General features: G+C 37.6%; 1 protein-coding gene across 1 annotated transcript; it reads left to right on the forward strand.

Moving 5' to 3' along the window:
- Positions 1 to 2,189: 2,189 nt before the first annotated feature.
- Positions 2,190 to 12,074, forward strand: STEAP2 (STEAP family member 2, metalloreductase). Its single transcript, XM_010001560.1, has 4 exons — positions 2,190 to 2,681; positions 4,335 to 4,862; positions 6,265 to 6,429; positions 11,766 to 12,074. The coding sequence occupies exons 1-4, from the start codon at positions 2,190 to 2,192 to the stop codon at positions 12,048 to 12,050; spliced, it is 1,470 nt and encodes a 489-aa protein (XP_009999862.1). The 3' UTR covers positions 12,051 to 12,074.
- Positions 12,075 to 12,973: the final 899 nt, after the last annotated feature.

A 12,973-nucleotide genomic window follows, 5' to 3' on the forward strand; every position in this document is an offset into this window, starting at 1 on the left:
CATGTGATTTTTCAGGTCACTAAAACTCTCCTGATGTAGTTAAAACAGTCTTACACACTTTCTTCTAAATTGCTGTTTTGCATTTAATATGGACACTTTCAGTAACTGCCAGCTTTCTGATCCTTTTCACTTCTTAGATTATTTGCCCAAGAATTATGTCTACCTATTCCCTGAGGCTTTTTTTATGAAGCCCGTTAGTTTTATCATGTTTCTCAAACTCTACTTTCCTTAGGACAGGCAGTGAGAAACTGGCCAGTGGATCAAAATCTGCTCACCAGAGCAATTCATCATGTCCAGATCCTTGACTCCTACTCTCCTAAAGATTCTTTGGACAAATGAAAATAGACTGCACTATAGTTATGTGGTACTGGCAGCCCATTTCCTCATGGCAGTTCCCTTTCTATCCCAGAGTTTTGCAGCACCTTCATATCATGTGGCATAAACTGACATGGGCCTCTGTAATCACATAGTGAACGCATGTGCATTCTGTCTTATCCAGGGGATGTGTATCATGTATCTGATCAAAATACAGCTATGTTGCTGGATGAGAACCCATCATGAACAGGAAATACTGGTGTGTTGGTCATGTGTTAGATACATTTCAGGTCACGTGGTAAGAAAGGCATCAGTGTTTTTCCAGTGTGTGCATAAAAATCTGTGCAGTCTCCTTCTGCCACAAGGATTCCCTGTTAGAATCTTTTCTTAGAATACTGATGATCTGGTCAATTTCACATACTGCTTTGAATCTTTAGAGTCTCAGTCCAGTTTCAATGAGTTCTTCCCTTCTAGTCAAAGCTGATCTAGTAGCTTCCTGCAATTTCTGAAACACAGAGCCGCTTCTAATTGTGGGAGTTTGTTCACCAAACAAACTGTATTCCTAGACAAGAGCTGGATGAAGTCCCCCACTGTTGATTAGTTGCCGTCTTATCAGCTCTTGGATGGTGGCTCAGGAAGAGGTTCATTCAGCTTCTCCTTTCTGTATGATCTGTTGTTGATTGCTCCCAAGACAGCAACCTCATGGCTTCTTTTTGCTTCCTAGCCTGTCTTTCCTCATTGCATCCTTCATTTTCAGAACTTATTCTTGCTCTACAGTGCAAAACCACTTGCGTTATAACTGTAATTTCATGTGAATACTTGCCTTCTGGGGTTTTTTTGTTGGGTTTTTTATGCCTTTTGGTCTTTGTTACAGCTTTACTGTACTTCTGTGGTCTCATCTCCAAAGCTATAGCAGTATTTATTTAATTTTCTGTGACCCTTAGCATCTGTTCTTCTTCAAAGCCTCCCTTAGCCCCTAAACCTCTTCCTTTTTAGTATTGCATGAAATCTCTGCCTGCCATTAGACTTTTGTGGAATGCTGTCCCATGTATTTGTCTCCAGGATTCATCATCTGCCTGGTGAGAAAAATCCTGTTAGGCATATTTGTGACCCATGGTCTTGAATCCTTTACCCTTTCACTCATAGTTAATCCTTTTACATCTGTGGCTGAGCAGTCTGACCCAGCAGTATCATTAGTGATATCATGAATAAGCCTTGACAAATTTCGCTTGTTGCCTTTGCAATTGTATCCATGTGTGCTGCCCATTTCTCCAGCTGGCAGGTGAGTATGTCAGATGGATGTCTGTATCATAGCCCTAACTTCTGCAGCTTTGAGCCTTTTGCATCTGTTCCTTCCTGGCCAATATAGGATACCATGATAATCAGCTGCATAAACTTTTAATGGAGTCCAGATTCCATGAACTCCCTATCCTTATGCCTGCCACAGGCCACCTATCTCTACCTTAATTATTTTCCCTAATTACCTAGTTTTCCATTCATATTTCTTCTCATTGTTCCATTGACCATTAGTTTCAGTAGCACAGGATTATCTCCATATTCCAGGACAGTGGAAGATAGGGAATAGCAGAAAATGGAAAAAAAAAATAAAAAATTCTGTTGTATTATTGAAGTGCTTGAAGTATTTTACATTTCTCCCTGTATTAGTGATACATTGCAAGACAAAATTGATTAGCACATACTTTTAAGAACAAAATATAACACGAAATTTAGAATTGCATATTTTGCTCCTGGAGATGTTTATGGATTCTGATGGCCTATATTGTATGATGCTGCATTTTCCCTTCTGTTGCTTTATTTTTTATTATTTTTTTTCCTCCCAGAAAAGGTCATTATAGGTTTGGTGCCTTGGAGATATGGAATCAATCTCTATGATGGGAAGTCCTAAGAATCTCAATGAAACTTTTCTACCAAATGTTGCCAATGGCATCAAGGATGCCAGTAAGGTCACAATAGGCATCATCGGAAGTGGAGACTTTGCTAAGTCATTGACAATTAGGCTTATCAGATGCGGGTACCATGTGGTCGTCGGAAGCAGAAACCCTAAACTTGCTGCTGAGTTCTTTCCCCATGTGGTTGATGTCACTCACCATGAAGATGCAGTGGCAAAAACAAACATCATTTTTGTAGCCATACACAGAGAACATTATGCGTCTTTGTGGGACCTCAAGCATTTACTCGCAGGAAAAATTCTGATTGATGTCAGCAATAATACAAGAGTAGACCAATATCCAGATTCCAATGCAGAGTATTTGGCATCACTGTTTCCAGATTCTGTGATTGTCAAAGGATTCAATGTTGTTTCTGCTTGGTCACTGCAGTTAGGACCAAAGGATGCCAGCAGACAGGTAAATGTTACGTGTCTTAATTTAACTCATTTTTAAGATGAAACTGACCAGAACTTTATGAAAGCAGCAGCAGAACTCCTGGGGATTGATCCTGTGTGACTAAAATGGTGGGCCTTTAGTTTAAGCTTAGTAGCTAATAAAACTTCTAGAGTCTAGTCCATCCACTGTAAGAAATGCAAAATAAGTGCTCCAAATTGTTCCCTGGGATGCCTGGTTATCTTTAAAGATTGCAGAGGAGAAGTGCATGCTATCTTAGTCTTGGCAGCTGACCTTTAGATGACTACAGATAGAGGACAGGAGTTGGGTCTTAATGTCTTCCATAGGAAATGTGTTAATTTTTATCCTTATGCTCTATATAAGGATAGTCAGTCTTTCCCAGTGTATTTTAGTTTCAGTATTGTTTTACATAGAGTTTTGAAAGAGATGCACAGAAATCTGAGGTCCTGATCCCAGGGCTCAGGAGTCAGCCTTTCTGAAAGTGTTTGCATTCCACATAACAGCAAAGTGAATTTAAAACATTTTGTAGCTTTTAGAATGCCTCAAGATTATAAATATGAGGAAACAGAAGGAGTGACATATGTTTCTAAGTGATCATTCCTTTTATCCAGGGGAGCATGGGAACATCATGTTCAAATTCCTTCCCAGCATGTTCCACAAATCCATCCTGCATGTAGAAAAGGCAGCTTTATGTTTTTCTTGCTTTGCTGAAGTGAAACAAAGGATCTAAGCCTATACAAGAACTCAGACCTTCATGGCTTTATGGACTCAGAAAGGCATGAGAAGTGACTGGTGTAATGTGACTACTGGAGATTAAATTGAGTTCTGTGGCATTTCAGGTAGATTTTGAATGGAATGCAATTGATACAAAATTAGCATCATTTTAAAAACAACCTCGCTGTATTATTTTTATCCCCTTTCAGAACAGCACTGCACTGTAAGTAATTAAACTCTGTCAAAACTGATAATGTTTGTTCTAGTGCAGATAATCAGCAAGCAGCGTTAGGCAAACGATAGCCCACTGTGAATTTTAAAGGAACTTTAAAGTGTAGCAGTGAATTTCTTTCACTACATAATAAACTTTAGAAGGAGTTCTTATCTGGCTATTTGTTTTTGTATTTTCTTTAAAAAAACAATTTTTGTGGCCACCTGGATTGTGAAATTGAAATTGTTATACATGGAGAGATTACATGGTTCTCTGCTTTTCATGCTGTTTATGCTACAGCCATTTTAGGGTTATCACTCAAGATACCCGAGAGACTCATGATTTTCTTAAGTGCTTTTAGCCATTGCTTCAAGTTCAATCCAGTCCTATAGAGATTTCAGTGGAGAGGGTTTAATTGTACAGATTACCAGGGCATTCCACAATCAGCTCATTATTGACTCCCAAGAAGACACAATTTTTGGGCTTTTTTTTCTTTGTTGGTTACTATATTGCTAAATCCATTTGCATAGTTTCACTCTGGCTGATTTTGTATATGGTTTCATTCTTATCTTGGTGATTTAAGCTGGAATAAAAGTGCAGAGTTTTACCAGTAGTGCTGTAGCTTTGTCCTGGAGGCCCTTAAGGTTTTTTTGTGGTTGGTGATGGTGTTTGTTATTTTTTAACCTTTGAGTGTCTTTGATTACAGACAATTCACTTCACTTTCCCCACAGGTCTATATATGCAGTAACAATGTTCAGGCTCGCCATCAAGTTATTGAGCTTGCCCGTCAGCTCAGTTTTATTCCTATTGATTTGGGAGCATTATCATCTTCAAGGGAGATTGAAAACTTACCTCTGCGACTTTTCACACTGTGGAAGGGGCCTGTAGTGATTGCCATCAGCCTGGCAATGTTTTTCTTCATCTATTCCTTCGTCAGAGATGTAATCCATCCATACGTGAGAAATCAGCAGAGTGACTTTTACAAGATCCCCATTGAGATTGTGAACAAGACTCTGCCAATCGTTGCAATCACTTTACTTTCTCTAGTGTATTTGTCAGGACTTATTGCTGCTGCTTACCAGCTCTACTATGGTACTAAGTATAGGCGATTTCCACCTTGGCTGGACAACTGGCTCCAGTGCCGAAAGCAGCTGGGGCTGCTGAGTTTTTTCTTTGCAGCAGTGCATGTGGCATACAGCCTCTGCTTACCTATGAGGAGGTCGGAGCGCTACTTGTTCCTCAATATGGCATATCAACAGGTAAGCCAAGCTGTTCAGTAAGTCAAAAATGCCTTGGCTGCATTCGTATGGCTCATGAATACAGTAGGTTTTCTTAATCTGCCCTGCTGTTCCCCATGGAGAATGTTATGGGTTATCATATGTATAGCTACTGCTGAGGAAGAAAGGAGGCTTAAACATCTGTACATTATGCTCACCTCATGGGTCAAGCTGCAGTCAAGGCCATGTGGTAGGAGGAATCAAGGATGTGTCCTACTTAAATCCTTGATAGTAATATACACAAGGGGAATGTAGGATAGACAGGATAAAAGCAACGGCAGGAAACTTCTGAGTTTCTGAGGTATGTTCTTCTCTATGTATACTTGACATATGGGGGAAGTATGTATGTTCGACGTGCATTTACAAGTGTGAAAAATGTATAAGGGTAGGTACTGTAATAATATTTACAGATACATTTATGTTTACAAAATAAAAATGCTGTTACTTTGTAACATTTTGGACCAGTGGTAAAAATATTTTATTCATTAAAAGTTCCATGAACGTCATCTGTTTCAGGCAATAGAAATTGACTCTCAGTTCCCAGGAGCAATTGGTCTTGCATGACTCTTGAAACAATCTCTGACAAATATGCCATCCTTTAGAAGAGGGTCTGATGCTCCTGTCTGTCAGTGAGGTGGCTTATTTTTGCCTTTAAATTGGCAGAAAAAAAGTGTTGCCAGAAAAACAACATGACCTCTCAGCACATAAAAAATGCAGGAAAGAGAGATGTGATGGAACAGAAAACTTAAGTCAAAGTAAGGAAATCAAATCAAATGGGAAAAATGAACAGGGATCGGGTCCACAAATTCTCGCATGAGAAATTCAACAATCCAAACTTCTTAATGGTTAAGTTGTTTCCTTTTTTTGGCAAAGCTCTCTAAGAACAATCGTGGATGGATGTATCTGATGTCAACAGCGAAAGAGACAAAATAACTTGGACTTGGCATAGGGAGCTGAAGCAAAACCAGGAAATTGTGCTAAACCATTTCTAAATGTAACAAACTAAAAACAAATTTGGAGTTTTACCCAATTTATGTTACAGAATTTAAGTTTCCAGGGTCTGAAGAACACAGCTACTTTTCTACAGTATGTAGGAATGTGCAGATTTATGTTTTTATAATGTCTTATAAATAGTACATCATGTTATATTTTCTTTGAACGGCTCATTTAAGTTTCCATGTTTAAAATTATTTTAATCTAACAAGAGTGAATACCAGCAGTAAGGAAACAGTTGTTTTTCTGCAAGACATGAGGAAGTCTCTGAAATGTTTTACCCCATTTTATAGCTGTCTCATGACTGTAGACTTTTACTCAGCAAAATAACTTCTATTGATATTTTTAATATTCTGTAGAATAAAATGCTTCCTTTCTGCTTTTTCATCAGGTTCATGCAAATGTTGAAAATTCTTGGAATGAGGAAGAAGTGTGGAGAATTGAAATGTATATCTCCTTTGGAATAATGAGTCTTGGATTGCTTTCTTTGCTGGCAGTAACTTCTATCCCTTCAGTAAACAGTGCCTTAAACTGGAGGGAGTTCAGCTTTATTCAGGTGTGTTACTTTTTAAACAAGGGGCTTTGTGGTTAAAAATAATTTGTTGATCATGATGATGGTGGTGATGATGATGATGAAGAAAAGCACTTTGCAACATGATGAGAGCTTTTTATTTTCCCCTCTATCTGGTAAGTTAATAACGTATCCTTACTCAGCAGATGAATTACCATGAAGGCACATTAAGCATTTCATAACTGTTAGAACAGGAATTTGCACATTACAGTTCTTGGTCTTAAGTAGCCAATACAGTTAAGATCAAATGAGCAGTAAACTATTATTTTCCATTGTTAGAATTTCTTGCTAAATTCAAATTAGATAAATTTGGACAAACTCACTAAAGGCAGTGATACTGATGAGCTACTAGTCTATGTAGATGTATAACTGTTAAAAACCGAAGACCTTTGTCCTGCAGGATTTTTATTGCACAACCTTTTGACAGCCATTAATTCAGTTTTGCTTCCCCTCCACTGTGTGGGACTTAATACAGTTCTCAACTGCATCATTCCCATGCCTATTACTAAAAGACAAAGCTTTGTTTATTAAAAGTAGTGGCTTTTCCAGGCCCTGGCATGCCCTTTACTGCCCTCCTTCCTTAGATAAATATCTACAAGAGACAGACTTAAGCAGCATAAAATACTGAGAAGTACATGCTTTAACAAACAGGTCAGTGCTTGCTTCCAAACAAAACTGACATTAGTTTTAGGTAGCAGTCAGTAATAAAAAAATGTATTAGGATTCAGTCTTGTGATAAATTTCCTAAGTGTGTTGGTTTGTTTTGTTCTCTGACTTTAGATTCAGTACTCGAGTCTTAACTCAGTCTTCCCTGATTAACAGTTTTTCAGTATAGCCCCTGTATAATACTGCCTAATTCCTAGTCCTGTCACTGTTTACCAATCCCTACCTTCAAGACACAGGCGCTGACTTTATTGTTCAGCACTTGAGTTGCACTTCATAATTTACTTCTTTGGCTGTCATAAGAGGTCTTCTGTCTGTAATGTCTTCCCTTCCTCTAGGATTTTTGTTGGTGGAACACTCCAGGTAGGCTTACAAAACGTTTGCTGAAAAATGTTTCAGATTACTGTTCCTCTGACAGAACTGTTTATTCTCCCTCATGGTTTTGGGCATTCAGAACAGGTAAAACATCATCATAGTTACTGTCCTTTATGTATTTCTGCTACTGAAGTACAATGTGATTAAGTGAATTTGAACTTAAATCTTCTCCAAGTCAGGGGAACAAATAGTTGAACTATTAGACCATCATTTCAGTATCAAAATAAGGGTCTGGACTCCTCTAGAGAGTTTTACCACTAAAACATACTTGGTCTTGAGTTCTACTAGGAAATTTTGAGTTTAGGTTTAACAAATTATTGACATGTACAGTACAGACTATTTGCTCATCTTGTCCCAGTAGTGCAAGCCTTGAATGAGGAGCATCTCCCCTACCTACAACGTTTCAAACAAATGTCTACCACAGTCTTCCTAATACTGTAAAGAAATCCCAGTTGTGAATATTTTTTGCCCAGAAATTATTGCTGTCTTTAATATCCCAAATTAGTTTGGAAATGCTGTCATCTTACTTAGCCTGGTTTCACAACACAGGTGTTGGCAGCCCCCAAAATTCCAGCCTGCTTGATCAAGGGAATAGGACTTTTGAGAGGAGAATCAGTGCAGGCTCTGCTCATTACCTCAGAGTATGAACAGGAACAAAGTGATACATGAGTAGGTTGAATAGTGATGCAAAAGGAATTTATTGTGTCAGCCCTACCAGGAACCAAGAGAGCAGCAGAAAACTTGGGAGTTGCTGCAGTTGCTAGGGAGCTGACCACTGTACAAAATAAATAATCTGAATACTTCATGATTCAGAGACAAACACTCATAATACCCAGATAGCAGAGACACAGAACCAGAAAGTAATGAAGAGTTTGTTCAGTAGGAGATCTTAGATAATGTAAACTTTGCATGAAACTTTGGACACATCTTCAAGTTGGAACTTAATGAGGAAGAGGTAAGGAAGAAGCTGGGGCTGATAAACTAATGCATCAGTTTTGTTAAACACCAATTCAGTATTCTCTTTTTCTCTTCTAAACATACCTGGATAAGGAACAAAAGTAGAGGCAGGCAAGAAATAAAAAAATAGTTTGTATTTTGTTAGAGCAGATAGAATAACTAGCCTAAACCAACACACAAACAGGACAAGATGTATTAAAACTAGTCCTTGATTGTTCCCATAAAATACATGGAAATGGAGAATGTTGTCTGCAAGCAGTGCTGCACTCAACCCTTCAGTTTTCTGAAGGAAGTTATACTCTAAATACATAATGTAAGCATAAATCACTACTGCTTTTGTTTTCCAGACCAAAGCACATCACAAAAACTGGCAATGGACAGAGCAGAGTGTCTTTGGAAGCTGAGCTTTATGTTCCTTAGCAAAAATCAGTGCAAATCTGCCATTTCCATATTAGGGAGCTGGTCTTTTTGTAGACATTCCTTTTGTCTGCTAGCACAATCCTAAAGGTTTGGGGAGGCAGTATTACTAAAACCTTTTTGTGTATGCACTTTAAGGAAGGGCTGCCCTGCCTTGGTTCTCCCACAAGAATATGATACTTTTCCCCAGAGTAAAGAAGAATGAGGCCTGAGTATTTAGCAAGTTTACGGGTAAGATTCCAGTCAGAATTACTACAGCCTGTTTTTAAGTTTAGCAATATCCTGTTACTGAATCTGAAGTAAACCTTGCATAAGCATAGACTTCGGAAAATATCTTTTGTATATATTAATTTTTTTGAACTATTCAACCATTGTGAAGTTAGAAAATCCTGAAGCAGATTGGTGTCTTAAGTACATCTTCCTGGTAACATCTTAGGGATTTTTATCCTGCATCTTTTCCGTACTTTTTTTTTCACTCCAAACAATGCCACTTTGTCCAGTTCATCTGTGGCCTTGACTGGGAATCTCCTACACTGACTAAAAAACTGACTTGGATGAGGAAGGAAGAAAAACAAAACAGGGAAGACTTGGAGAGAAGCTGAAAGACAGGGGAATGGAGTCCATAGGAAATGTGTTAATCAATTACTCAGCTTCCAGGAAACACAGTATTATGGAAGATAAGAAAGCAAAGCAACCAAATATGTTCTTCCCTTTTTCCCAGCAGCCATCCTAGAGCCTAGGCAGAGGGTTCCCAAGAATTACAGCTGATATTGCTACTAACTCAGATGGGAATTTATCAGTAAAGTACCCCTTCTTGCTGCTTTCAAAAGTGCTCTGCTATTAAAGAAGTTAGCATCCTGTGCCTCTCCTTGCCTCCCTATGGTAACATCAGTGTAAGTGATCTTCCAGCTCTCATAGACATATTTATCCCTTTCTTTTTGTCTTAAGAAGCCAGGAAAGGATTATAGAAATGCAATATGTATATTCCATCCGAAGCACAACTACATTTCAGGAAATCCGCTGTCTTTTATACCTGTATTCCATCCTCCACATCATCCTTGCATATCTGGATTATAGCAGCTATCTCATCTTCCACTATTAAACAGATTGGTTTCTGGCAATTAATAACTCCTACAGCATGATCATAATTTATTTCTCAGTAGCTGAAATATCTTTCATGTTAACATCCACAGGGGTGGCTGACTTTAGAATAGGCTTCCTGACACATACCGTAGTATGACCCAGTGCTACCAACGGATTTTTTTTTACTGTTAGGTAGAAAGATATACATAGTTGTCTCAAAACTGTAGTTTGCAGATTGAATTTATGTAAGCATTGAAACTTTTTTTAAAAAATCTGAGAAGAATCTGTAACATTTCCCTCCTGTTTCTTTTTCAAGAATTGTTATACTTCTCAGCAGTAAGCCTGATGAAGAAATGAGAGATATGATTCACTTGTGCCCTCTTTCCTGCTGGCAGTGATTTAAAAGCAATGAATTCAGGACAGTCATACGACCAAAAATCTGCAAAAACATATTCAAACATCAGATTCAATGATATTTTTTGCTGCCCAAGTTTCTTACTAGAACTTCCATTCAGACTCTGCATATGCCATTTTCACATCCACAAATGGTTTTCACATTGTTCTGTTTCTTATGGAATGTCTCATGAGAAAATTGTTCTTTTTTTAAAAAGGGTGCATCATATCTAAAACATACAAACATGGCTCTGAAATCATGGACAAAAAATGCATAAATACTGGCAAGTTAAAAAACATTGTATCAATGTCTAGAAATAAAGTATTTTTGTTTTTATACCATTATATCTGTGGATCCTTGCAAATGGTATTATCTCAGACATTCTCCTTTCTCTAGAAACTGAATTTTCCACTATTATAGATCCTTAGGCTGCATTTTACTTGGATCTCTGTTTACTGGAATTAAACTAAACCTGTGTTTCAAATATGTTTTACAGATGTTTCCCAACAAAGTTAGTCATTACATCATTTTTGGCCAAAAGGAGTTTTTCTACGTTTGATCACCATCAGATTTCAAACCATAGTAGTCTTTTTTTACCACAGTTTGGGAAAGTCAAGGGTCATACTTTTAGCTCAAGTCTGTAGAGCAGTACAGCTACAGGGTTCTTAAAAGGGATGATTCACAAAACTGTTTAATGACCCCTGTGAGCACTACCTTCTGTGGCATGCTCTAGATTATGTGATAAGAGGTCCTCTGCAGGGTGCTGTGGGAACCTTCTACTTAGCATTTCATTCAGCACTACCTATTACCTATTTATAATAAACTGCATTGTGGCCTTGTGCCGTTATGCCCAAGTTCTGCAGTCCAGATACTCCGTTTAACCAGTAGGTAACAGCTGATGGAGAAAGGTAAGGGATGGTTTATGCTAACTTGACAGGTGGATGTAGGCCATTCTGAGGAAGAAGCAAACTGCGCCTCTTAGAGTGATAAAAATCTGGAGTTTTAGGCCCAGGTCTTCTCCATCAGAATTGCATTGTTCCATAGTCATGAATCTTGGAAGTGATCTACCCTCACAGTTAAGAAGCAGAACTTAATTTCCAGTCACAACTGCTGTTGTCCCAGTAACTTTACTGGGATTGTTCCTTATTCAAATATGTGTCCTGAAGTTGAATTTTCTTGCTTAGAATTTGGGCAAACATCATCTTCATTTCAGCCTCGAGTAAGGCCTATAGATGCTAGCAGAGTTAAGTTGTAAATAAGTGTTCAGTCTGTGGTTTTCAGAACAGCAAACTTAAAACCACGTGTTGCTAATTTAAAATAGGCCTAGATTTTAACATGATGCCTAATAGAAATGATAAAATAATGGGTTAGAGATGTCAGATGAAGGACCAAGTGCAATTATCTCCTTTTCCCTGTTTTTTTTTTTTTAAAGTCTACACTTGGATATGTTGCTCTGCTCATAAGTACTTTCCATGTACTGATTTACGGATGGAAAAGAGCTTTTGAAGAAGAGTATTACAGATTTTATACACCACCAAATTTTGTTCTTGCCCTTGTTCTGCCTTCCATTGTAATTCTAGGTAAGATCTTTTTACTTTTGCCTTGTGTAAGTAGGAAACTAAGGAGAATCCGAAGAGGATGGGAGAAAAGCCATGGTATAGAAGAAGCAAGTGGGTCTGTTCCACATCTCTCCCCTGAAAGGATAACTGTGATGTGATGACAGACTAATATTTGTTAGCACTGTTGTAGATTTTTTGATTGTTTCTTTGTCATAAACTTAAATTTTTAGGAGTTCAGTGTATGAGTATGAGTAAAGTTACTGTGGACTTGCTTGGCATATACACAGTACAAGCTCTGAACCAAACAATGAGAAATTTATACCTAGAAGACTACTACTTCAGATAACTGCAACATTTTTTTGTTTGAATCACAGAGGGCAGATAATTATAAAATCAGATTTTTTTTAATGCTCCTTTGCACAGTTATATCACAATTATATTTTATTTTAACCATTCTTTCCACATATCTGACTTAAAGGATACATGTCAGAGTGGTATTTATTAATGTCACATTTTCTGGGCAGTGTTTCTTTTATAAAACCATACTTCTGGGTTAGTGAGTTCAAAGTATAGATTAATAGAGTTAATAATTTATGAAGTAATCAGGCCTTGAAACAACTTATATTAATTTGTAATTATGTATTGCACATGTACAGTGTATTTACTTATGTGTGGTTTTACACCATTCCATGGTTTGAATATGCAAAAGCAGTTTCCATTATGGTGTAATTGTCTATCTTGTTATATCATTTGCTTAAATGGTGTGGTGCTACCAGAGTTGTTTCTTGCAAAGTATCATGTTGGATTTTAGACCTTTGGCATCTCTTTATTTCCATCATATAATGAAAATTGGAAACTATTACACATTTACAGAAAGACTGACGGATATGTGTGCAAGTAAATCGGTTTTGATTTTATAATTATTTAAAAATATCAGGAAATACTAAAAAAACCCAACAACTAAAGAACAAAAAAACCCAGAAAACTGCAACAGCAAAAATCTATTTTCACTGTGAAACTTCCAATATGTTGGTACAACAGGGAGGCATCACAATACTCATATCCTGTATGTTTCTACAAT

The sequence above is a fragment of the Chaetura pelagica genome, unplaced genomic scaffold (assembly GCF_000747805.2).
Source record: "Chaetura pelagica isolate M959 unplaced genomic scaffold, ChaPel_1.0 scaffold127, whole genome shotgun sequence".
NCBI classification, from domain to species: domain Eukaryota; kingdom Metazoa; phylum Chordata; class Aves; order Apodiformes; family Apodidae; genus Chaetura; species Chaetura pelagica.

Coding starts and splice junctions, on each gene's coding strand:
- STEAP2 (XM_010001560.1), top strand. CDS start 2,190: ATGGAATCAATCTCTATGATGGGAAGTCCTAAGAATCTCAATGAAACT. Junction 2,682..4,334: donor CAAAGGATGCCAGCAGACAG/GTAAATGTTACG, acceptor CTTTCCCCACAG/GTCTATATATGCAGTAACAA. Junction 6,430..11,765: donor GGGAGTTCAGCTTTATTCAG/GTGTGTTACTTT, acceptor TTTTTTTTAAAG/TCTACACTTGGATATGTTGC.